At 37.0% G+C, this 26,603-nt stretch overlaps 1 protein-coding gene across 11 annotated transcripts in view; it reads right to left on the bottom strand.

Annotated features, from left to right (window-relative positions):
* Positions 1-26,603, bottom strand: part of KCNT2 (potassium sodium-activated channel subfamily T member 2) — a 433,505-nt gene that overhangs the window by 275,686 nt on the left and 131,216 nt on the right. For all 11 annotated transcript variants that reach the window (XM_027564397.1, XM_027564399.1, XM_027564402.1 and 8 more), the window contains exons 2-3: positions 16,993-17,072; positions 14,787-14,886 (exon numbers count right to left, since the gene is read on the bottom strand). In XM_027564397.1, coding sequence (XP_027420198.1) covers positions 14,787-14,886; positions 16,993-17,072 — 180 coding nt within the window. The remainder of the gene's footprint in view (positions 1-14,786; positions 14,887-16,992; positions 17,073-26,603) is intronic.

The following is a 26,603-nucleotide window of genomic DNA, read 5'->3' as shown; positions in this document are numbered from 1 at the left end:
CCAGAACCACCTTACTATTTTAAATGATCATTTTCTTACAATTGTGCTCTTGTAAAAGCCAAAACCTGGACCCTACACTTCCTTTTGTTTTCTATATTTTTTCTCCAAATTTCAACTACACAGATTCCTTCTAATGCATGTCATGTCACATCACCCCACTGAACCCTGACACTTTACTTGTGTTAAGATAAAGACCAAAACTTGGACCCTGGCACTCTTAGACTTAGTCAACTAAGTCTAAGCAGTGACACACTGCTTCCTATTGCAGCCCTTTTAACATGTTCTTCCCTCATCAGAGATCTCTCAGCTCAACTTTCTCTCAGGGAAATCTTTCTGGAAACTTCCCCTTGATCAATGCAGCCAAGGAATCTCTTAGGCCATGTCACTCACTATACCTCTGCCTTCACTCATCTCAGGAGTAACCTTAAATTTGTTTGTTAATGTACCTCTTTAATACTTGTATCTTCACTGAACTGCAAGTTCGGTACGATGGAGTATATCTCTTTTACTCACCATTATGGTACTAATGTCTTCCCAAGTACAGTAGTCTAGGCATTCAATACAGACAAATGGATGGAGCCAGGAAAGGCAAAATGTGGATGATGAACTCAGCACCACTCTCCTTTCCAGAACACACCTTATTATGTTCTCAGTAACACTTGAAAAATGAAGTCAAAACAAAGTATGCAGGAACAAAGAGGAACGTATAATATATAGGTTGGTTTTTTCATACATAGAAATGATATGTTATAAAATACAAAATAAGGAGATAGAAAACTCATAAAATAAATTCAAAAGCAAAAAATAAATTATAAAATCATAAAATAAATTGCTAATCATAAGTTTGAGAGCATTTTCAAAAGGAAATTGGTAGTGAATACAGATTTACTAAAAGCTAATTATCTAATTAATGACATTTTCTTTGATCTGACATGTTGTTTTAATAGGTCTTGAAATATCAGAGTACTTAAATTTAAATAAGCCTGTGAAGAAAAAATTTTAAGTACAAGACTGTGTCATGTGGAATAAGTTTCATAGTCCTTAAAAAAACATTTCTACAAAACTCGAATATGTAAATTTCAATGTGAAGTGACATCGCCATTGGAAAGTTGTCTTTTACATCCCCTTACCAGGCATTAAATTAAATTAAATACACAGGAGGAAAATGTACACATTCTAGCAAAAAGGTAGTGCCCAAACTCTCTTCATAAAATACATTTATCATGAAAAAAGAATGTGGGATCTGATCTCCATGTTCCTTGAAAACTACCAAAACGAATGAGAGGTGAAACTGAAACTAGCAGCTAGCCTCTAATTCCAAATGAGCTTCAATCCCATTGACAAAAAGGCGCTCAGAGGATAGACTTGCACAGAAATATCGATTGCAGTGTTATATATGGCAGAATAGTAACTGGAATCTACCTAACCAACAAGAGATTTAAATTAACTTGCTCATCATCAACAACAGCAAAAAGGCCATCAACAAGAAAAAAAAAAAAGTCATTGGTAAAAATGATGTATAGTTTGTATCAATATGACTGTGGTACCTGTATGTGTGTATCGATGCAATTTACAGAAGATTGGCAGTCAAAATACTAAAAATACTTTTTTGTAGGTATTGAGATTTTAGGTAATGTTTACTTCCTTTCCCTCACCCTAAGTCTTTCTATTGCAATAATCATGAACCATTTGTACAATCGTAAGAATAAAACAGATTTCATTTTTTAAACTATAAGAACAGAACAACAAGAATGAACATAAAAACAACCTTTGGGACTTCCCTGGTAGTCCAGTTGCTGAGACTCTGTGCTCCCAATGCAGGGGAGCTGGGGTTCAATCCTTGGTTGGGGAACTAGTTCCACACATGCCACAGTTAAGACCCAGTGCAGCCAAATAAACAAATACATATTTTTAAAAGTAAATAAAAATAAAATTTATATTATTTAGCTAGTTTAATTTGTTAATTTATTATTATATAAATAATATTATTTATGTGTAATACATTATGGGCTTCCCAGGTGACTCAGTGGTAAAGTATCCACCTGCCAATGTAGAAAACGTGGGTTCGATCTCTTGGTCAGGAAGATCGCCTGGAGAAGGAAATGGCAACCCACTCCAGTATTCTTGCCTGGGAAATCCCATACACGGAAGAGCCTGGTGGGTTACAGCAGGTTGCAAAGAGTCAAACATGACTTAGTAACTAAACTACCATCACCATATAATATATAAATAAAAATAATAAAAATATAACATTTATTATTTATATGGCTTAACTAGGCCTATAGATAAAAATCACATTGAAGAATGATTATGAAAACTGGAAGAACTATATCAAACAATGGAAATAATAGTAGTTAGATATGAAAAGTTAATGACATGCAACCCCAGCCACTCTTGACAGCTCACTTATTTATGGTGAATAAATACCTCTCCTAAAGGTAAGGAAATAGCTGCTGAAAATGTCAGAACTGCTTTCGCAGCAGAGGTAGAGGTCAGGGGTAAAAATGTTAACTGGAAGAATCAAGCATCTGGTAAACACAGAAAAGTTATAGGGTCATTGCCTGGGGCAGAATTCATATGAAAGACTTGTGGGTCACAGCTCAAGAGGAACTTGGGTTGACAAAGCTCCAAACTCAGTAGGCAAGCTTGTATTGTATTAACAAAAGTTTAAGACCAATAAATCAAAGAGGAAAATTATGACACTCTCTTAATCATAACAAATCCTAAGAAATGAGGATTCCTTAAAATGGCCACATTTTAAGGACGGACAAAATTTAACATAAATTTATCATTTGACCAGGATACTGAAGCACAGTAGAGTCTTGACAATATATTACAAAGATTTTCCAATAACTGAATCCTTTCAAAATGGGTATACTTCCCACTGGGCTTCCCAGGTGACTCAGTGGTAAAACATCTGCCTGCCAATGGAGGAGATGCAGGTTTGATCCCTAGATTAGGAAGATCCCTTGAAGAAGGAAATGGCATTCTTGACTGGGAAACCCCCTGGACAGAGGAGCCTGGGGAGCTACAATCTATGGGGTCATAAAAGAGTTGGACACTTCTTAGCGACTAAAATAACAACAATACTTCACACCACTGTTGGAGATGCGGCAGAGAGAACTAAACGCTGAGTCTTTGAAATAATAGACTCTTAAGAGTCTTTCCATCAGACACACATGGGCTGACGTAGAAGTGGCTTCCTATCAATGTTATTTTTTTTTCCCCTTCCATGGTACAGAGTTGGGTGTAAAAAGCTACTCTTTGGCCAAAGGTGACTTTCTCAGCCTCTGGGTCATGGTATGACTGTGTCACTGATTCCCCAGTGAGATCTAGGTATGAAACACAAGTAAAAGTGATACTCCTTCGTCGGCCAATAACTTTAACAACTGTATCTTTTCCCATGTTCTCTTCATCTTTCTGAAAGCTGACTACAAAGTGGTGTAGGGTCTTAGGACAGCACATAGCCACTGAGTGAAAGTGGTTCCATGTAGGACACTGAACTTACCATGCTATAGGGTATGTCTGTGCGTGTGTGTGTGTGACCATCACCATATGGAGAAGATGAACCCTGACTAGGAACACCAGCACCGGAATCTGGTGAAGAAATCCTTTTGAATTGTTCAGATTGCCTGTTGGAACACTTGGGGATGCTTTATCTATACTATATAATCAATGCATACGAGAGAAGAAAAGGTCAATATTATATTCAATCTCACTGGTCACCAGATATTTAAACATACTGCAAAAATTAAATTTCTTATTTTAATAGTTATTACCCTAAAGAAGAAAGGGTCTTTAAAATTAGAACATCATGTCAACACACTTGTGGCTCCATTAGGCACTTATTCTAAATGTAAATCCCATTACCATAAAATATGAGCACATTTACATGATTCTTACTTTGTCTTTGTCATTTGATATTGAAGATTGATAATCACTTCAACAATTTTTAAAGTGGGAAAGGATGCATAAGTTTTGACCTAGTGAAGAACTGTAAGCGCCAGCAGGCAATAAAGACAATGCTGATGGCTCAGTTCTCAATGAAATCCATAAACTACATGATAGATGTGTTTCCTTTGCTAATACCTTGAAATCATTTATTACGAACTGTGCCTCCATGAGAGCTTGCCATTTGCACAATTTCATACATTAACAGTAAAATTCTTTTCATATCCTTCTGTTTGTCCACACCCAAATTTTCACATCAGTTTCGACTCCTGGGACTTAAAAATGAAGCAAAGTGGCACAAAATATCTGCATCTTTGTTATGTCAGAATTTCTAATTCAATTAATCTCTTTGCCAAATTAGCCTGATTATTTTAAAATAGAGTCTGTGTCTGTAAAGGTCACTGCTGTTTTTCATTAACCAATACTACCCTGACGGGAACTAAACAGAACAATGTATTCAAAATGGAGCCATGAGTTATTTTGTTATGCTTTTTTAATTGCAGTAATCTGATTTTTCAAATGTATACCCTCTGTAATTACAGTTGAACATTCTTACTAATATGACAGAGAAGTTAATTATTGGAAACTGCTCACTGTTTTCAAATAATATTATTTCACTCTTCTATTACTTGCCAATGCTCTTTCATTATAAAAAGGATCCTGTCGTGCCTCATTTTATGATTCTCAGGTATCTCTAAAGTACATTTCTTTTATAAATCACCAAGTTTTAAAAACAATGCTGGTGTATCAGTGACAGAAATACATGGGGGACACTTGGAGAATCCACAGAAACTACTCCTAACCCAGAGTGGTGATATAGGAGACAGACGGACTCCTAAAATGGACAGCTGGTGTTTGTTTAGTAGTATAAGATTGAAGCTTTGTTCTCACCCAGACACTCTGGGGACAAAGCTAGTGGCTGAAGCTGACCTCTGCTGAAGTAAAGAGATAAGGTGCCCACTCCTGAGTTCAAGGAAGACTTCACTTCTGCACATGCGCAGGAAGGCTCCTTGAGGGTCAAAAAGGGAGGGTGTCCATAATAAGTGTGGACACGCACCCACAGGTGAGATGGGGTCCATTTTATCGAAAAGATGCACATGCACATTGGGGAGGGTCTTAGGACCAGGGAATGAAGAAAGAAACAAGATAACTGGCCAAAAGTAAACCAAGACCCACAAGGACTGTCTTGTGTAAGTGATTTAAGTCACCTCTTAACTGTGTTCCTCGTTCAGGACTCCTGCACTTCTCTCTGAGTGTGGATCTCAGTCCAGGTTCTGACTTACTGTGCTTTCCTCATTAGAGCGGATGCTCATACCCTTCCTCTCTGGGTTTGTGTTTCTGTCTTGCTTCTGACTTAAATAAAACAAGCTGTCTCTTTGTGTTCTCCCATTGTGCTGTGCGTCTCTAATGGTAAACTTTGTACCTGTTTTGCAGTTTTTGCCTCCTTGTGACATTTTTGCTTCCAAACTGGGTAAGAATCAGAGAATGCTGCTTCCAGTCTCTAGTCCCTGGTGGAATGGTGTCTAGGTTCAATCCCGGGACAGGGAGATAAACTCTTGCTCCAAGACTACTATCCCTCCGAGAACAGTGGCACCAGGTTATAGGGCATGATATCAAGGAAGAGTGTCAGATCAAGTTTTATCCAACAAATTGTTATCTGGAAGGTCCAGGGGTCCTGAGGTAAGGTGAGAAACAATGGATGTGGAGGGATAGGAGTGGAAGACAGAGGTCTGAGAACTGGGAGCAAATGTTTAAGGTTCTGAGACAATGGAGAGCAGAGTATGTATAAGCAGCTTCAAGTAGGTCAGCAGGGCTGGAGCGTGAAGCTGTTGAGGTGAAGGAGGCAAAGGTCAGACCAAAAAGGACCTTCATTCCCTCCTCGACTCACTTACTCGTGTAATAAACCTGGCCACACTGGTGCCAGGTTCTGAGGATTCAGACAACAAACAACCTGTGCCCTCGTGGAATATCCACTGAAATCCATGTGGAATGCAGAGAAAACAACATAAACAGGTAACACACGTACACCATTGAAGGAGTTAGAGGCCATGGAGAGAAATGGAAAAAGAAATGGAAAAAAGTAATCCCAAGGAGTCTTGTGAGGAGAACACAGATTTAAACAGGATGTTCAGCTAAGCCGTCACTACAAATCTGATTTTGAGTAAAGATCTGAGGAAGCGTGCCAGAGTGACCTGATTGTAGGGAATTCTAGACAGAGGGAAGAGCAGGTATGAAGGCCCTGAGCCAGCAGACTGGCTAACGTGACCCAGGAACAGAGAAGACGCCAGAGTGGCAGAGGAAAATGGGTGCGGGGGGAGAGGTGGTGAGTAACAGGAGGAAAATGGGGTTCTTACATCCTTCGTAGGTACTTCAATACTCAGATCACAGTTGTGCAAGAATCTGACTTTAATGGAATACTGGCTGCTTCATTAAGAATAAACCGAAGAGTGGGAAAGGCAGAATTAGCAGGACTAGTGAGGAAGGGTACAGTAATCCAGGTAAAGGGAAGACGGCTTGGCCAGAATGGTAGCACGGGAAAAGAACTGAATGCTGGATCCATCTTGAAGGTAGACATGATGGAATTTTCTGCTTGTTTTGCACATGCTGGAGAACGTGAGAGAAAAAAAGAGAAATGAAGAATGACTGACTCCAAAACATTTGGCCTCAGCAACTGTTCAGATGGAGTTGCTATCAGCCAAAATGTGGGAGGCTGTAGGTGGAGCGGGGTTTGGGGAAGGATGGGGTTGTCATTCACTGAGACGCAGAAAATCACAGAAGCCAATTGGAACATGACAACTTTGCTATGACTATCAAACCTCCAAGTAGAGAAGATGAACATGTAGTTAGAATGTGGGGGTGGGAGGCAGGAAAGGTGCTGGCTTCCTGACGCCAGTAAGTTAAACAAGGTTAAAACGATTAGTGCTGAGGTTCTCAAAGTGGACAAAGAGAAGAAAACACATGCTTCTTTACATGAAGGTGGGAATAATAAGATTAAGTGTGTACTGAAGGAAATAACATTAATAAAACAACCATCTCAATGACAGAAAATACAAGATCTCTGAAATATAAAACCTTTAAAAGGGTTGAAAATTTCCAGAGGGTAATGAATTTTACTTTTCATGGCTATGTCTTTAATTTCAGCACTATGAATACATGCTAAGTATTCAATAAAGAGGTAGTAAAATAACCATATTACATTCGTTAAATAAATTATTTCATAAAGAATTATCACATAAATTATTACATGATGAAATTTCACTATCTTTAGCTTATCTCCAAACCCTTTAACACATAAGAAATCATTTCACTGTTTAAATAAGCCAAAGAGTAACCAATTCATTTAAATGTATATTATGCCTTCATTTTCCATTTTACTTTGATCTTTTAATTTTTCTTAAATTTTCTTAGGGCAAACCTCTACATGAAAAAATAATTGTACAGAGGTTAGCCATCAAATTTGTTTTCAGCTTTGAAAATTATTTTCAATTTAGTAGGCTGGACAAAAACTCAAGGTGTGTGATGAGATAATAATTATTCAGGCCATCACACACCCAGTCCCCTTTCCTACTGCTTCTAGCAAGGATAGAAATTAAAAGGAGAACCTTTAAAGGAATAGATATGCAATTTAATAAAAGCAATAATGAATGGAAAAGTAAGTTAAAATAAATCAATGTCATTTAACTCAAATTAGATAAAGAACTACACAAGCTAAATCTGAAACTTGAATTAAGCATCCCAATAAATGCTGTTTCTATTCAAGAGTAAATAACTAGCTTTGTTGTTGCTTTGTTTTGTATTAAAATTTCCCCCATATAAGTGAGATCACACAATATTTATTTTTTTGTCTGACTTAATTCACTTAGAATTTTGTCCTCAAGAAACTTTTTTTTCAAAGTGGCCTCTAAACTATAACTGAAAATATGTACAAAGCTGGAATACAAAACAGTAAACCTTTCTGGAGTATATGTGAATCAAGAACAGAAAAGTATTGGGTTTTTTTAAGAGACTGATCCATTTCAAAGCATTACTTACAGTATTTAGACTAGCAATAAAAATTGTGTGGGTAGATGACAAGTATTAGCATAAGACAATTAGATAAACAAAAAAAAGAGAGATATATTAAAAGAACCTACAAAGATTACATTCATGTATTAACTGAAAACCAGATCGATTTATTTGTGACAAACACTTATTGAATAAATAAATTCCATATAGCATTCTTTAAACTTATACTACATTCAGGAGGTAATTCAAGATGGCAGTGTAGGAAGATCCTGAACACACCTCCTCCATAGACACACAAAATCTATAGCCATGTATGGATCAATTTCCTCTGAAAAAGACCTGAAAACTAGCAGTACAGCTTCTCCACAACAAGAAATATAAGGGCCATAATGAGACCAATAGGAGAGGGAGGTGGCTTCCCAGGGGATTCAGTGGTAAATAATCCACCTGCCCATGCAGGAAACATGGATTCAATCCCTATATCAGGAAGATTCCCTGGAGAAGGAAATGGCAACCCACTCAAGTATTCTTGCCTGGAGAATCCCATGGAGAGAGGAGCCTGGTGGCCTACAGTCCATGGGGTTTCAAAGAGTCAGACACGACTGAGCGGCTAAACAACAACACAGCAAGGAGAAGCAGAGATGCAGTATTATCAAAAAACCTTGCCTCTGACAGTGACCCAGGTGCAGGAGGGATCTCACCACACAAGGCTTCTCTGTGCAGAGTACGGAGTCTGTGCTCCACACAGACGCTCTTGGGACCTGAAGAAATGAGCCTAGAGAAACAGCAGCTTTGTAAACCAGTAGGATTTAGGTTCAGGAGACCCAAAAGGCATAGGGTACAGGAAGCCTGCTCTTAAGGGGCTCATATGCAGACTAAGTTTGATCTACCAAAGTAGGAAGTTCCTAGTTACTATCCAAAGTTGGCAAACCAAGGAAGAGCAGTGTACACTTATTATTTAGAATAATGGAACCAAGTGCTAGAAGAAATGGGCTTCCCTCGTGATTCAGCTGGTAGAGAATCTGCCTGCAATGCAGGAGACTTGGGTTGGATCCCTGGGTTGGGAAGATCCCCTGGAGAAGGAAAAGGCTAACTGCTCCAGTATTCTGGCCTGGAGAATTCCAGGGACTATATATATAGTCCATGGGGTCACAAAGAGTCGGACACAACCGAGCAACTTTCACTTCATGCAGACTAAGTCACCCTACTCATACTCAATCACTTCAGTGGTGTCCACCTCTTTGTGACCCTATGGACTGTAGCCAACCAGGCTCCTCTGTCCATGGGATTCTCCAGGCAAGAATACCCAGGAGTTGTCATGCCCTTCTCCAGGGGATCTTCCCAATCCAGGGATTGAACCGACCTCGTTTTTGTCTCTTGCATTGGCAGGCAGGTTCTTTACCACTAGCACCATACCTGGAAAGCCTAAGACCCAGAGAAAAACCAGCAGTCTGAAAACCACCTAGACCACATCGGCAGGAGATGCATTCAGTTCAGTTTAGTCACTCAGTCCTGTCTGACTCTTTGCGACCCCATGAACCACAGCACGCCAGGCCTCCCTGTCCATCATCAACTCCCGGAGTCCACCCAAACCCATGTCCATTGAGTCAGTGATGCCATCCAACCATCTAATCCTCTGTTGTCCCCTTCTCCTCCTGCCCTCAATCTTTCCCAGCATCAAAGTCTTTGCAAATGAGTCAGCTCTTTGCATCAGGTGGCCAAAGTACTGGAGTTTCGGCTTCAACATCAAACCTACCAATGAACACCCAGGACTGATGCATTAGCCAATCTTAAAGCAACTGCCAAGGGCACAGGGGTCTTTCTGGACATTATTAGGAAGCGTAGGCACTGGCTGGTGCCTTCTCTGTGCTCCTCCTTGCTAGTACCACTTCCCCCCATCCTGGGGCCCCACTGAAGCCTGCAGGTGCAGGCAGTTCAAACAGCAGATGCCCCTTGGGTACCTGGCTCTGGTGGCCTGCACTTCTGCACCCAGGAGACTGAAACAATCAGGAGTGAGTTTTGGCAGGCTACCACCCCCACAACATGACACAGCAGACTGAAACACATCTCCAGTTTGCCACTAAAAAAGGCTTATATTCTTGTGCTGGAGTCTCAGTGTGAGGGAAGCTTCAGGCCTTCCACATATCGTGAGGTTACAGAGGAGTTCTAGGGAGTGAAGGCCAGGGGAGTGAATGTTATCTTTGTACTCTCTCAGGCCTTGCTACAGCTCACCAGGATCTCACAGAGAGGAGAATACACACTCATCTGGAGCCCTGACTTGTGGAACTGTCACATCCAAATCACCTGTCTGGAGGCCAGCAAAGACAGTGGTCCCACAGGACTTTAAGGCTGCTCCCCGAGGGTCTGGCTTCCACTTAGCCAAAACTAGGGGCTGATTGAAACCTCTACCTTTGAACACAACAGGGCTTAGTACAACCTCAAAATCTGGAAGTTATTAAGAATAAATCAGAGTGTTTAAACAATCATAAAGATTTGAGAGATAATCAAAAGCTAGGTCAGGGCCGAACAATAAGGTTCACGGCTTACACAAGGACACTCCTTTAAGCCTGGGAGAAGTTCCCCGTTTTGTCTAATATAAAGAAACACAGAGAGAAAAGCAAAATGAGGAATCTGAGGAATAGTTTTCAAAAGAAAGAACAAGATTGAATTTTTAAAAATCCTTAAAGAAATGGGGATAATTAATTTACCTGATAAAGAGTTCAAAATAATGCTCATAAAAATGCTCACCAAACTTGAGAGAAAACATGAATACAGTGAGAAGTTCAAAAAGGAGATGGAAAATGTCAGAAAGCACCAAAATGAAAGTCACAGGGCTAAAGAATTCAATAACTGAACTGGAAAATGTAACAAAGGGCTTCAGCTGAAGACTAGATCAAGCAGAAGAAGAAGAAGAAAAAAAGGAAACTTAAAGACAAGATAGCAGAATTCTTTCAGTAAGAGGAGCAAAAAAAAAAAAGACAGAGTGAAGATAGCTTAAGGGATTTATGGGCCACTATCCAAAAGACCAATATACACACGATAGGGATGACAAAAAAGGCAGAGAGAGAGAAAAGGGACAGAAAGTCTATACAAAGCAATAATGACTGAAAATATTCCTAACCTACAGAAGAAAACAGACATCTGGGTCCAGAAAGACAAGAGAGTTACAAATGAGACAAACACAGAGAGAGACACATTGTAATAAAAATGTAGGAAGTTAAAGAGAATATTAAAAGCAAGAGAGGAAAAAAAAAAAAAAAAACAACCTTTTTACATACAAGGGAACTTCCATACGTCTATCAGCTGATTTTCAAGAAGAAAATTTGCAGGCCGAGAGAGAGAGGCATGACAGATTCAAATTGCTGAAAAGAAAAATCTTACAACCAAGAACACTACTTGGCAAAGTTATCACTTAAAATTGAAGGGAGATAAAGAAATTTCCAGACAAGCAAAAGCCAAAGGATTTTATCACCTCTAAACCCCTGTTTAAAGAAATGCTAAATGGACTTCTTTAAGCTGAAAAGGCACTATCCAGTAACAAGAAAACATAAGATGGTAAAAAAAATCTCAAAGGTAAAGGTAAATAGCAATAAAACTAGTGGACTGACGATTTATTAAACTATTACTAAAGCTAAAAGAAAAAAGTAGTCAAACTAACTATAATAATTATTTATGAGATATACAGGCTTCCCAGGTAGCATTAGTGGTAAAGGAGCCCCTGCATCAACGCAGGAGATGTAAGAGACATGGATTTGATCCCTGGGTCAGGAAGATCCCTAGAGGAGGGCATAGTAACTCACTGTAGTATTTTTGCCTGGAGAATCCCATGGACAGAGGAGCTGGCCAGCTACAGTCGTTAGAGTTGTATAAAGTCGGACACCACTGAAGCAACTTAGTACACATACATCATGATCAAATGGGCTTTATTCCTGGGATTTATCTATGCAGAGATGGTTCAACATCTCATTAATACTAACCACTTTAACCAGTAAAAAATTATATAATGAACTCAACAGATACAGAAAAGACATTGTCGAATTTTGATTCAACATCCATACTTCAGTCATGTCCAACACTTTGAGACTCTGTGGACTAAAGTCCGCCACGCTCCTCTGTCCATGGAATTCTCCAGGCAAGAATACTGGAGTGAGTCACCATGCCCTTTTCCAGGGCATCTTCCAGACCCAGGGATTGAACCCAGGTCTCTCACATCTCCAGCACTGGCAGGTAGGTTCTTTACCACTAGTGCCACTTGGGAAGCCCGTTAATATAGCGACCCTGTTCATTTATGAAAATACAGCCCAATGAGTATCTTGGGCTCACTTCAATCTGGTCAGCAACTTCTTGTCCTTTAGAGGTGTGATTAGGGAGGAGGTAGGTGGGGAAGAACAGGACTTTCTAAATACTGCGTAGTGCCACAAACATGTATGTGTTATGTTTTGGTTTTATAACAATTTCTAAACTCTTATCAAAACAGGTATAGAGGGAATGGACCTCAACATAATAAAGGTCGTATATATGACAAACCCACAGCTAACATCATACTCAATGAAAAGTTAAAAGCTTTCCCTCTGAGATCAGGAACAAGACAAGATGCCCACTCTTGTCACTTTTATCAACAGAGTACTGTAAATTCTCACCACAGCAATTAAGCAAGACAAAGAAATAGTCATCCAAATTGGAAAAAAAAAAAGTATAACTGAAATTATTTGTAGATTACATGAGACTGCCTATAGAAAACCCTAAGAACTTCACCAAAAAACTGTTAGAACCAATAGATAAATTCAGCAAAGTTGTAGGATAGGAAATCAACATACATTTAGCCCTCCTTATCCCTGGGGTCTACATCTGCAGATTCAATCAACCATGGATCACAAGTATTTGAAAAAAAAAATTCCAGAAATTTCCCAAAACCAAAACTTGAATTTCCCCCATGCTAACAGCTATTTACTATCATTTACACAAGATTTGTATTATAAGCAATTTAGAAATGACATAGAGTATATGCAAGGATGTTCGTGGATCATATGCAAATATTATGCCTTTTCATGTAAGAGACTTGCACATTTGTGGATTTTGGTATTGTGCTTGTGTCCTGGAACCAACTCTCTGTGGATACATAGAACGACTGCACAGAAATCTGTGCATGTCTATAAATTATAATGGAATATCAGAAAGAGAAATTAAGAAAGCAACCTCATTTATAATTGCATCAGAAAGAATAAAATTCCTAGAAGCAAATTTAGTCAAGGAGGTGAAAGGACCTGTATGCTGAAAACTATGACACTGATAAAATAAATTATTCAATAAATAAGACACAAAGAAATAGAAAGATATCCTGTGCCCATGGATTGGAAGAATTAGTATTGTTATAATGTCCATACTATCCAAAGCAATCTACAAGTTCACTGTAATCTCTATCAAAATTCCAATGACATTTTCACAATACTAAAACAATTTAAAGATTTCTATGGAACCACAAAAAACCCTAAAAAGCCAAGCACCTTGAGAAAGAATAACAAGCCTAGAGGAATCATGCTCCCTGATTTCAAACTATACTCAAAGCTATAGTAACAAAAACAGCATGGTATTGACATTAAAAACATACATAGAGCAATGAAATGGAATGTAGAGCCCAACAATAAATACGCACACATACAGTCAAGTAATATATGACAAAGGAGCTATGAATATACGATGAGGAAAAGACAGTCTCTTCAATATATTGAGCTGGGAAAATAGAACACACGTAAAAAATGAAACTAGACCACTATCTTTGTTGTTGTTGTTCTGTCCAACTCTTTGTGAAGCCCCTGGACCGTGGCCAGGGCTCCTCTGTCCATGGGGTTCTCCTGGCAAGAATACTGGAGTGGGTTGCCATATTTTTCTCCAGAGGATCTTCCTGACCAAGGGATTGAACCCTTGTTTCCTGCACTGGCAGATGCATTGTTTACCACTGAGCCACCTGGGAAGCAGAGCAACAAAGACCACGGTCTTACACGATACATAAAAATTAACCCAAAATGGATGAAAGACTTGAATGTAAGGTGTGAAACCAAACCATAAGACTCCTAGAAGAAAACAGGTAGTAAGTCCTTTGATATAGGCCTTGGTGATGATTTTTTGAATCCGATGTCAAAAGCAAAGGCAAAAAAAAAAAAAAGTGGGACTATTTCAAACTGAAAAGCTACTGCACAGGAAAGCACACCATCAATAAAATGAAAAAGCAACCTAGAATGGGAAAATATTTTCAAATTGTATATCTGAAAAGGAGTTAATACTCAAAATATTAAACTCATTCAACTCAATAGTAAAACAAACAAACAAAAAAAGGAATAAAAATTGTCACAGAATCCAGATAGACACTTTTTCAAAGAAAATATGCAGATGTCCAACAGATACATGAAAAGGTTCTCAATATTACTAGGGAACCAAGTATTAGGGAAATACAACTTGAAATCACAAAGAGAAATCACCTCATACCTGTTAGAATGATCATAATAAAAAGAAAAAGTATTGAAAGTTTTAGAGAAAAGGGAATACTCTTACATGATTTGTGAGAATTTAAATTGGTGAAGCCACTATGGAAAAGAGTTTGGTGGCTCCTCAAAAAAAAATTTTTAATAAAATTTTTTATTATAATCCATTATAATATATGGATTATATGGTGATGTATGGTAACTAGACTTATTGTGATGTATACCAAGATTGAACCATTATGTTGTATACCTAAAACTAGCATACTGTTATTACCAGTTTTACCTCAAACTTATAATACAACTTAAACTAATCAAAATAATATTGCAGAAAATCATACAAAGACACCTTACCATTCATTTCCTTGTGAAGGGTTTTCTAGTAGCACTCGGATTATGTATAATAAGCAGCTTAATAATTTGAGAGAAAAATTGAACAGACGAATTCTTAGACCTTTAAACAAACAACAGAAATTGGATTTTCATTTAAACTCAGTTCACAGATAACTAAAAAGAATTGTCAAATATATCAATATTAAGTACAGCATTTAAATTGTGTTTAGAAACTACACTACCATAATTGTATACCCACTCTGAAGTTCTAAGTGCCTGAAGACTGAAACAAAAAATGAGAATGACAGCTGGTATGAACCACAAATAATAGTGGATATTATACACTAAGTAATTCAACTTTTGAGCATTCAAAGCCATAAAGATCATATCCAACCAAGATTGGTTTAGGTATGCTTAAAAGTTTAACCATTTTATAGATCTATAAATTTGGGAATAAATTTTAATTAGCCAGAAAATCTAGTTGCTTATAAATTCACAAGGATAAGTTATAAATTTTGTATCTTTTGAGCACCTTGCAGATTTGATTACACAGAAATTATAATCACATATAATTATGGATTATACATTTAGATAGTAATTATAGAATTACCGAGAAATCCTGATAGCATATAATGGGAAATATACACACTCACACACCCATTTTCAAGATTCAACTAACTTTTCGTTATAGGTTTAAATACTGATGAAATCTTAAAAACTTTTTTTGCAGGAAATAACACAGCCATGGACATATCTTTGTACATGGCTGTGATAGTTGATGTTGGAGAGGACTAATTAACATTAAGCAAAATGTGCTTAAAATCTGATTAATAGAAGCATTACCTTTCCTGCAATTATCAGGTGGTACCAGATTTACACATTATGAATAAAATTCTGAGAAAGGTTTTCCAATAATTATTTCTTAATAAGATCTAAAAATGAAATGCCATTTTGTTTTTACTCTGCTATAGGTGAGTGTACTTCAGGTAATATTTAACAGTAAAAGGTTAATGCTTATTAATTGTGTAATTTTTCCTTGGTTTTCCTATTAAAATGCTAGGTACATACAGGTTAGTTTCTTAATAAAGTCTTTTAAACTGTTAATGAAATTGCCCTGGTTTTATAGAACTGGTCTCCTTAAAAGTTTAGCCAAAGCTGAGTATTCTTTCTGGCCTGGAGAGACAGAATTTTTACAACTAAAATAAAGGAAACCTTCTATGCAAATGATGTGGACTATTCAAGTAATATCTATTGGTGCAACCTCTAACCAATCAGATTAGAGAAGCGCTAGTTATTATTAACCTAACCCTGAACTAACCAGCCATTAAGATTCTGTAATTTGTGTGCCTTACAGATTGAAATACTTCCTGTGTTCAGTATTCAGACAACTTCTCATAACTCAACTTTTTCTCTATGAACCCACAGAAGCACATTAAACCACCCAAGAGGATTCAGAGGTCAAAACTGTGAAAGAGTAAAGTCTACACTAAACTATTTCCATTGCTTATTGACATCTTAAGCAATAATTACATGAAAAAAAAATTGCAAACTGGTTCGCTACATATGACTTTTCAAAAATACATAGTATTGTGGAGAGGTAAGAAGTATGACTGACACTTCAACCCCGAATAGGCTTAGGAGGTCACTGACTATGCCAATTTCATGCCCTCTTGAAGTTCCAAAGTTTCCCAAATGTATTTTATGGCAAGAATTCCTGGGATGCTATATGCTGAGCTTGGCTCTGCACTTTATGATTTTAAATCTCCAGGGGAAGGTGTTGTACATTTCAGGACATCCTACATGCTTCTTGCTATTAGGTGTGATAGGTAAACTCATCCCTACTAAACACTAAATCAGAAAATTATTCCCCATTATGGTCACCTGGAATCACCAGAGTCTTCTCAAAACAAGCTTTAGGTGTCTCTCACAGTGAAAATATGGGGAACCCTCATTTAAATGATTTTCCTCAGTATTTCTATCAATCCAAATGGTCCACTCAGAAGTCTACTAAATGATACCAGACTTGAAGATGTAAAGGTGTCAAGATACTTTGACATCACCAGAGGCAACATCTACTGCTTTTTAAATATTAATGCCTGACAGAGAAGATTATCAAGTTTACTCCTATATATAAACGATATTTTGAAAAAGGACTGTATAGCTGTATTTTTTATGACAGTGAACATATATACAAAATATAGACAGGGGAATAAAATGAAAGACTTACTTGATCTCTGGTTTTTGATAAAAAATAACTTTAGTCTCTCTTTAAATGTGTTTTCATTCATATAGAATTCAACTTGCACCCTGCAAACAAAAAATAAAAACACAATTTAGCTAAACAGTAAGATATATGAAAATAAAAACAAATTATGCGATGTAATACATTATATAATTTGAACAAACCCCACCATAGAAAATGAGAAGTGAGTTAAAACACTGATTTTTGGGGGAGTACCAGTTATGTTCTAATTTTAAAGATATACTTGTTTAAATATCATATGCAGTTAATTCAGTTATCTGTATTACTAGATAAATGAGTGGTATGTACGATTCAGGGCTTTACTGGTAGCTCAAAACAGCAATAATGCAAAAGTCTTTCATATATATATGAGGAATAATTTTTCATCAGTGTAGTCCCAATTTTTTCCCTGTCGTAAGAATCAACTGGATGGTTAAAAAAGTCAGGATGAACTAACCACCCCAAATCTCCTGAATCTTAAGGGACTGGGCTTGGAAATAGAATGTTATCAAGGATTCTCTTTACCTTGAACCTATTTTGGGACATGACATATGGGACACTTTACTTTCTTATTTATTTATCTGTCTCATATTAAATATTGCTTGATCAACAAAGGAGTGGCACTGGCAAGGGGAACATTAAAGTTACCAGAGGTAAGTTACCAAACAGACAGATCAATTAAGGGACTGAATATTCTACCTTTAATCAGCTATAAATTGGTATCAACACTCTAAAACATAGTAGCATTCTAATAAATGCATTTGCTTTCTTCCTGAATTCTAGCAACTTCTCTCAAATGATAGAGCAAAAATAAAATTTTCAAAATACTGAGTGAAAAAACAACTGTGTTCAAACTTGGTGAATTCCAAATAATCATCATCTGAAATTTTCAGATGTTGCTTCCTGACCTGCATACAGGTTTCTCAAGTCCTGAAAGACCAGATGCCATGATCTTCATTTTCTGAATGTTGAGCTTTAAGCCAACTTTTTCACTCTCCACTTTCACTTGCATCAAGAGGCTTTTTAGAAGAAGATGTTGTGAAAGTGCTGCATTTAATATGTCAGCAAATTTGGAAAACTCAGCAATGGCCACAGGACCAGAAAAGGTCAGTTTTCACTCTAATTCCAATGAAAGGCAATACCAAAGAATGCCCAAACTACCATACAAGTGCACTCATCTCACACGCTAATAAAGTAATGCTCAAAATTCTTCAAGCCAGTCTTTAACACTACGTGAACCATGAACTTCCAGATGTTCAAGTCGGATTTAGAAAAGGCAGAGGAACCAGAGGTCAAATTGCCAACATCTGCTGGATCATGGAAAAAGCAAGAGAGTTCCAGAAAAACATCTATTTCTGTTTTATTGACTATGCCAAAACCTTTGACTGTGTGGATCACAATAAACTGTGGAAAATTCTGAAAGAGATGGGAACACCAGACCACCTGACCTGCCTCTTGAGAAACCTGTATGCAGGTCAGGAAGCAACAGTTAGAACTGCACATGGAACAACAGACTGGTTCCAAATAGGAAAAGGAGTTCATCAAGGCTGTATATTGTCACCCTGTTTATTTAACTTATATGCAGAGTACATCATGAGAAACGCTGGACTGGAAGAAACACAAGCTGGAATCAAGATTGCCAGGAGAAATATCAATAACCTCAGATATGCAGATGACACCACCCTTATGGCAGAAAGTGAAGAGGAACTAAAAAGCCTCTTGATGAAAGTGAAAGTGGAGCATGAAAAAGTTGGCTTAAAGCTCAACATTCAGAAAATGAAGATCATGGCATCTGGTCCCATCACTTCATGGGAAATAGATGGGGAAACATTGGAAACAGTATCAGACTTTATTTTTGGGGGGATCCAAAATCACTGCAGATGGTGATGGACAGGGAGGCCTGGCGTGCTGAGATTCATGGGGTCGCAAAGAGTCGGACACAACTGAGTGACTGAACTGAACTGAACTGAAGACAGCATATTAAAAAACAGATGTATAGAACAGTCTTTTGGACTCTGTGGGAGAGGGAGAGGGTGGGATGATTTGGGAGAATGGCATTGAAATATGTATAATACCATTTTTGAAACGAGTCGCCAGTCCAGGTTCGATGCACGATACTGGATGCTTGGGGCTGGTGCAATGGGACGACTCAGAGGAATGGTATGGGGAGGGAGGAGGGAGGAGGGTTCAGGATGGGAAACACATGTATACCTGTGGCGGATTCATTTCGATATATGGCAAAACCAATACAATATTGTAAAGTTAAAAAATAAAATTAAATTAAAAAATAAAAAAATAATAATAAAATGCCACATTCAGAAAACTAAAAAAATAAAAAGTAGAGACATTACTTTGCCAACAAAAGTCAGTCTATTCAAGGCTATGGATTTTTCAGTAGTCATCTATGGATGAGAGCTGGCCTATAAAGAAAGCTGAACACCTAAGAATTGATGCTTTTGTAGTGTGGTGTTGGAGAAAACTCTTGAGAGTCCCTTGAACTGCAAAGAGATCCAACCAGTCCATCCTAAAGGAAATCAGTCCTGAATATTCACTGGAAGGACTGATGCTGAAGCTGAAACTCCAATACTTTGGCCACCTGATATAAAGAACTGACTCATTAGAAAAGACCCTAATGCTAGGAATGATTCAAGATGGGAGAAGAAGGGGACGACAGAGGATGAGAAGGTTGGATGGCATCAGCAACTCGATGGACATGAGTTTGAGTAAACTCCGGGAGTTAGTGATGGACAAGGAGGCTTGGCATGGTACAGTCCATGGGGTCGCAAAGAGTTGGACACGACTGAGTGACTGAACTGAATTAAATATCACAAAATTTTGATAATGTAATCTACATAAAGTAGATAGTTTGGGGGTTGGCTTTTTGTTTGCTTTTTGTTTTGTAGGGATATTCGAGAGATAAAACTGGAGAGAAAATAATTGACATAGGAAGATGTTCACGTCTTAGAGAAATATTTCACTCCTAAATTCTAAGGTGCATATTCAAAAAGATCTATGAATATTTTAAAAGCAATCTCTTATACAGTAAAAACAAAGGGCTTTTGTTATCAATTGCTAACCAAGATTTATCAGTTATACATTCTAAAAACTTGAATTGCTCTTTATCTCTTATCCCTAAAGACAATATTCTCACCCATCTACATTTTCCTTCTTTTGTATCCTGTTTTGATTTCTGTTTTGTTTTGTTTTTTACTTTATGTGTAAAATGACAAAAATCAAGATTCTCTTTACTTGTTAATTTCTCTAGAAACAAGCCATGGATATTGCAGTAATATCTTCTAGCAGAACATCTCTTTGTGCATGTCTGTGTGCATGCACACACCCCTACATGTATATGCAAACCTTCACACTCACATATGCTGCAAAATACATGCACAGCGTGTATTTGTTATCAATTGCTAACCAAGATTTATCAGTTATACATTCTAAAAACTTGAATTGCTCTTTATCTCTTATCCCTAAAGACAATATTCTCACCCATCAACATTTTCCTTCTTTTGTATCCTTTTTTGATTTCTGTTTTGTTTCGTTTTTCACTTTATGTGTAACAACATAAAGTATGTGTATGTATATAACAATATACATACATACGAAGTGTATGTACACATACATACACTTTATATACATACATACACTTTGTTATATACATGCAAAGTGTATGCATATAACAATACATACAAATACCCACATCTCCACTGGCATCTTGGAAAGCCATCACTGGACCTGCTTCCCTTGTTGATCAAGTGAAAGAAAGTTCATTTTAATAAAGTAACTGTGACACTGATATTAAGCTACATTAATTCAAATTTGCTATGGATACAAAAGCAAATTTGAGAAGGACATATGGCTATTATACAAGTAATAAAACAAAAGCCATGTAGATTTGCTCCCTAGAATTATCAAGCTTATAATAGTATCAGTGCATTCTTCAGATAATACCTGGAGTGCATTACTGAGTATACAGCAGAGATGCATATTTTAACTAAAATGAGATCGTCTAAATCCTTAAGCAAACAATGAGTATCTGGAAAGCATTTCATATAAGGACAAGTTTAAGGAACTGGAAATGTTTAACCTTACTCAACAGCTGTCTTTAAACACTGAAATGACCATCATTATTAAAATGAGATGATTCATAATGTGGTGTATAGGATTAGTTATAGAAATTATGAGAATTATGAATGGTATTACCCAGTTCTGAAATGGCCATCACTATAAAATTGAGTATTCTCCAATACATATAAATGTGCCAAAGACTAAGTAACAGCTTGCAAGTGACTGGATTTTTTCCTGAAGTGAAAATGATTTTGCATGGTGTAAGGTCTCTCATTAAATAACTTAAAATTCCATTCTCATTATAATATCATGTGAAGCAACAGAATTAATTAATCTAGTGATCTCAGTCAACATCACTAAGGAACATGGATGATATTAAAGCATACATTCATACAAATACTTTTCAAAGGTCAAATGAAAAAACAAAAAATAAGCAAAACACTTTTTGAACCCTATCTTCCATCAGGTACAAAAAAAATGTCATTTAGATTTATTATTTATAATATAGAATGGAGACTTATTTGATTCATGACAACTGTACAGGAATCCAGGCAGCTTAGTATAGTGTATATTTTGGGAACTGTCCAGCACCAGATATTTCTCTAGTATTTAGGGAGTTGGGTGGGACAGAATTTAGTTTTTATCTTTCCCATTTTTTTTCATGATTTTAGCTGATTTTAAATATCCTGTTAGTAGTTCCCTTTCCAGATTTAAATGTGCTTTTACTTACTTCCTCCCTCTTTTCTTCTTTCCCTCACTCCCTCTCTCCCTTCCTCTTTTTTCCCTTTCTTCCTTCTTCTCTTCCTCCTTTTCTCTTCATTTATGAATTCCTTCTTCCCATCTAACTTTATCTGAACTGACCTCTTTACCTACTGACCTCCAGTAGGTAATTTTAGCGTATTCTAAAACCATAGAGTTTTGAACAATACACTAGAGCAAATCTGCCCTCATTATTCCTTTAAATGTCATTTTTCACATTTTTATACTCAAAATAAAATGTAAGATCATTTTGTCCCATTTATTCCAATATAACAGTGGATGTGTGGTTGTAGTTAATAAAAATAAAGTAGAATTGCAATCATTACTATGCCACATCTATTCCTACTGACATACATTACCATTGGTTAATAATATGTTGGTTTATTTGGGCAGAGCCTATAACTTTGTTTACTATTCTAAAACTGCTGTTTTGACCTTTAACTTTTTTGATATTGTAATTGACAATCATGTTGAACTCTTATAGGTAGTGATATTTTTCATGCTTAGTTTTTGAGTTTTCTAGGCGGACAATCATGTAGTCTGGAAATTTCCAATATCTGTATTCCCTTTTCATTGTTTTTGTCTTACTACATCGACTAGAACTTTTTGATGAAAACAACAATCAAATAACCATTGTATGTTTTCCTAGAAGGCATCTAGTGCTTTAGAAGTAATTACATTATTGACAATGAAATTGCAATGAATACTTATATTTTACTAAATATCATAACAGGAATGAATGAATGCTGATTCTCAAAAAAAAAAAAAAAAAAAAACAAAAACAACCTTGAATCTATCAGTTGATGGTGTATTTTTGTTTTTTCTTGATTTATTAACTTGGTAAATTATTTTAGTTGTTTTTATATTGTCATGTGCTTAGTCACTCAATCATGTTCCACTCTTTGCAACCCATTGGACTGTAGACTGCCAGGCTCCTCTGTCCTTGGGATTCTCCAGGCAAGAATACTAGAGTGAGCTGCTGTGCCCTCCGACAGGGGATCTTCCCAACCCGGAGACCAAACTCAAGTATCTTACATTGTTGGCAGATTCTTTACCATCTGAGTCACTAGGAAAGCCCAACTTTGAGGTGCTTTTATATTAGGCAATTTTATTTTCAATTGTGGAATATTGTTTTTGTAATAGTGAACTATTTATGTAATTTACTGCTGGATTCATTTACTTTTATTTTAGAAGCTTTTATTCTATGTTCATAACTAAGATTCATGTGCCATTATCTTTATACTATTCTTCAAATATAAACTGAAAATGTCCCAGATATTTTATTTTCTGGAACAATTCTTAGTACTGTAGGGTTTTTATTGCATAACTATCATCAATTTGCCTTAACAATATCAAGGACTTAATACTGATTTCAATATTTTTTCCCATTTTTTGTTGCTCTGGTTACTTGAATTTAGCATAAAAAATATGTAATATCTTGTTAAAAAGCAATTTTACAATTTCAGTCTTAAAATTCCTCTTTACTAACTTTAAATACAAAAATTAATGGTGACCCAGGTTGTTAATGCACCAATCTTTCAGGAAAGCTTTCTTTCTTTCTTTCTTTCTTTTTTTTTTTGAGCATTGATAATACCTTGGACTCTGTTTAGGATGCCAAAGTTTTGCGGATATTCTCTTTGGGAATTCATGGTAGACACAGATCATTACCAAAGGAAAATTCTTCTTCTGTGTCTCCTTGGTGCCGTTCCCTTCCTGCTTTCCTCTGATACTGTCCATGTATCAGTTTTACAATTACTGCACTCATTTCAAACAAGGCAGTGTTGATCTGGACTTTCTGGTCTAACTGCTGTCATTCTCTTCTAATCACTCTTCACGATGGTGACGGTAGCACTTCTCAGTAATACGACATAAGTCCATTAGATTGTAAACTCTACAAGGGTGGGGACCATACTGCGTTTTGTTCATGCTTATGTCTCAAATATTTAAATTTCTTGACACCTACTAGGAACCTATTTCCATTCACTGCCTGAATGAAGAGGCAGTGCGGTCCCGAGTTCTTTCTTTGGTACAAACCTTAAAGACTCTGAGTTGCTAGTCCAATAGAAGAAATAAAGTCATCTTCCTTAGGTTATAACTACTTAAGGATAAAAATACTTGGGTTTGTAGTGGGCTGAATCCTTGAAATCTCTTCCTTACTCCAACTTGGTCTGCCTTGAGATTAATGGTCATTCCCTGCAATCTTTTTTTTTATTAATTTGGATGTGCTTGTTTATTTGCACCATCTCCTCATGATTTAATAAACATTTAGAAAAACATTCCACTACTGTTGATTTATTAATTTTTACAGTGTTGCTATGACTTGACTAAAGCAGCCATCACTTTTATTTTATTTAAATAAAAGTTAAATTCAAGTAATTTTAGTGATTTTCTCAGATTTATAGCTAGTACTGAGACAGAATTGGGACACTGGTCTTTCAGTTACTACTTCTTGCTTCCTGCCTTCTCTTCAAGTTAATTTTTCATTATTAGGAGAGTTCCAGGTTATCTGTGAAGTATTACAAAAGAGCAGTGCAAATACCAGACCATCACAGGGATACTGAGAAGTGTTTGTTTAATTTTGCCCTTTGACTGTTGACTCTAAAGAAGGTTCTTATCTGTTTCCAAATATACACTCCTAACTTCTGGTAACTAAATTATTTAACAGAGCTACCAATTTTGAATATGCCAAAGGCTTTGACTGTGTGGATCACAGTAAACTGTGGAAAATTCTGAAAGAGATGGGAATACCAGACCACCCGAGCTGCCTCTTGAGAAATCTGTATGCAGCTCAGGAAGCAACAGTTAGAACTGCACATGGAACAACAGACTGGCTCCAAATAGGAAAAGGAGTTCATCAAGGCTGTATATTGTCACCCTGCCTATCTAATTTATATGCAGAGTACATCATGAGAAATGCTGGGCTGGAAGAAGCACAAGCTGGAATCAAGATTGCAGGGAGAAATATCAATAACTTCAGATATGCAGATGACACCACCCTTATCTTGATGAAACTGAAAGAGGAGAGTGAAAAAGTTGGCTTAAAGGTCAACATTCAGAAACATGTGTACACCTGTGGCAGATTCATGATGATGTATGGCAAAACCAATACAATATTGTAAAGTAATTAGCCTCTAATTAAATAAATTTAAATTTAAAAAATAATACAATAAAAATGTACATTGCAAAATAATAATAAAAGAAGCCTGAATTCTAAAAAAAAAAAAAAAAAGAAAACAAATATCATGGAATCGGGCCCATCATTTCATGGCAAATAGATGGGGAAACAGTGGAAACAGTGACAGACTTTATTTTGGGGGGCTCCAAAATCACTGCAGATGATGACTGCCCCCATGAAATTAAAAGGCACTTACTCCTTGGCAGGAAAGTTATGACCAAACTAGACAGCATATTAAAGAGCAGAGACATTATTTTGCCATAAAAGGTCTGTCTAGTCAAGGCTATGGTTTTTCCAGTAGTCATGTATGGATGTGAGAGTTGGACTATAAAGAAAGGTGAGCACTGAAGAATTCATGCTTTTGAACTGTGGTGTTGGAGAAGACTCTTGAGAGCCCCTTGGACTGCAAGGAAATCAGTCCTGGGTGTTCATTGGAAGGACTGATGTTGAAGCTGAAACTCCAATACTTTGGCCACCTGATGGGAAGAACTGACTCATTAGAAAAGACCCTGATGCTGGGAAAGATTGAAGATGGGAGGAGAAGGGGATGACAGAGGATGAGATGGTTGGATGGCATCACGGACTCAATGGACATGAGCTTGAGTAAACTCCGGGAGTTGGCAATGGACAGGGAGGCATGGCATGCTACAGTCAATGGGGTTGCAAACAGTCAGACATGATGGAGCAAATGAACTGAACTGAACTGAACCATTCAAATGGAACCTTGTAAAAAAATAAATAAATGAGCCTACTATAAATTTTTCTTCCCCCCAGAATTAGTTTCAATTGGTCAAGCTCAAGTGCTTCAAAGGATCTTCTAATTGGCTTCCAGTCTTTACTATTTACACCAATAACCTCATTTTTAAAACTTTATGGAGTCTCTCCTAAGTCACTTGCCAACATCTTTCTGTCCATCTTATTCTTTTCATAATTATATTGCTTCACTTTCCCATCTCCATTAGTAACATCTTATAAGGAGGCCACAGTTAGAACTGGACATGGAACAACAGACTGGTTCCAATCAGGAAAAGGAGTATGCCAAGCCTTTATATTGTCACTCTGCTTATTTAACTTATATGCAGAGTATATCAGGGGAAATGCTGGGCTGGAAGAAGTACAAGCTGGAATCAAGATTGCTGGGGAAAATATCAATAACCTCAGATATGCAGATGACACCACCCTTATGGCAGAAAGTGAAGAAGAACTAAAGAGCCTCTTGATGAAAGTGAAGGAGGAGAGTGAAAAAGTTGGCTTAAAGCTCAACATTCAGAAAACTAAGATTATGGCATCCAGTCCCATCACTTCATGGCAAATAGATGGGGAAACAGTGGAAACCGTGGCTGAGTTTATTTTTCTGGGTTCCAAAATCACTGTGGATGGTGATTGCAGCCATGAAATTAAAAGACGCTTATTCTTTAGAAGGTAAGTTATGACCAACTTAGACAGCATATTAAAAAGCAGAGACATTAATTTTGTCAACAAAGGTCTGTCTAGTCAAGGCTACGGTTTTTCCAGTAGTCATGTATGGATGTGAGAATTGCACTATAAAGAAAGCTGAGTGACGAAGAATTGATGCTTTTGAACTGTG

The sequence above is a fragment of the Bos indicus x Bos taurus genome, chromosome 16 (assembly GCF_003369695.1).
Source record: "Bos indicus x Bos taurus breed Angus x Brahman F1 hybrid chromosome 16, Bos_hybrid_MaternalHap_v2.0, whole genome shotgun sequence".
Lineage (NCBI taxonomy): Eukaryota > Metazoa > Chordata > Mammalia > Artiodactyla > Bovidae > Bos > Bos indicus x Bos taurus.
This window is presented reverse-complemented; position numbering and strand designations above follow the sequence as displayed.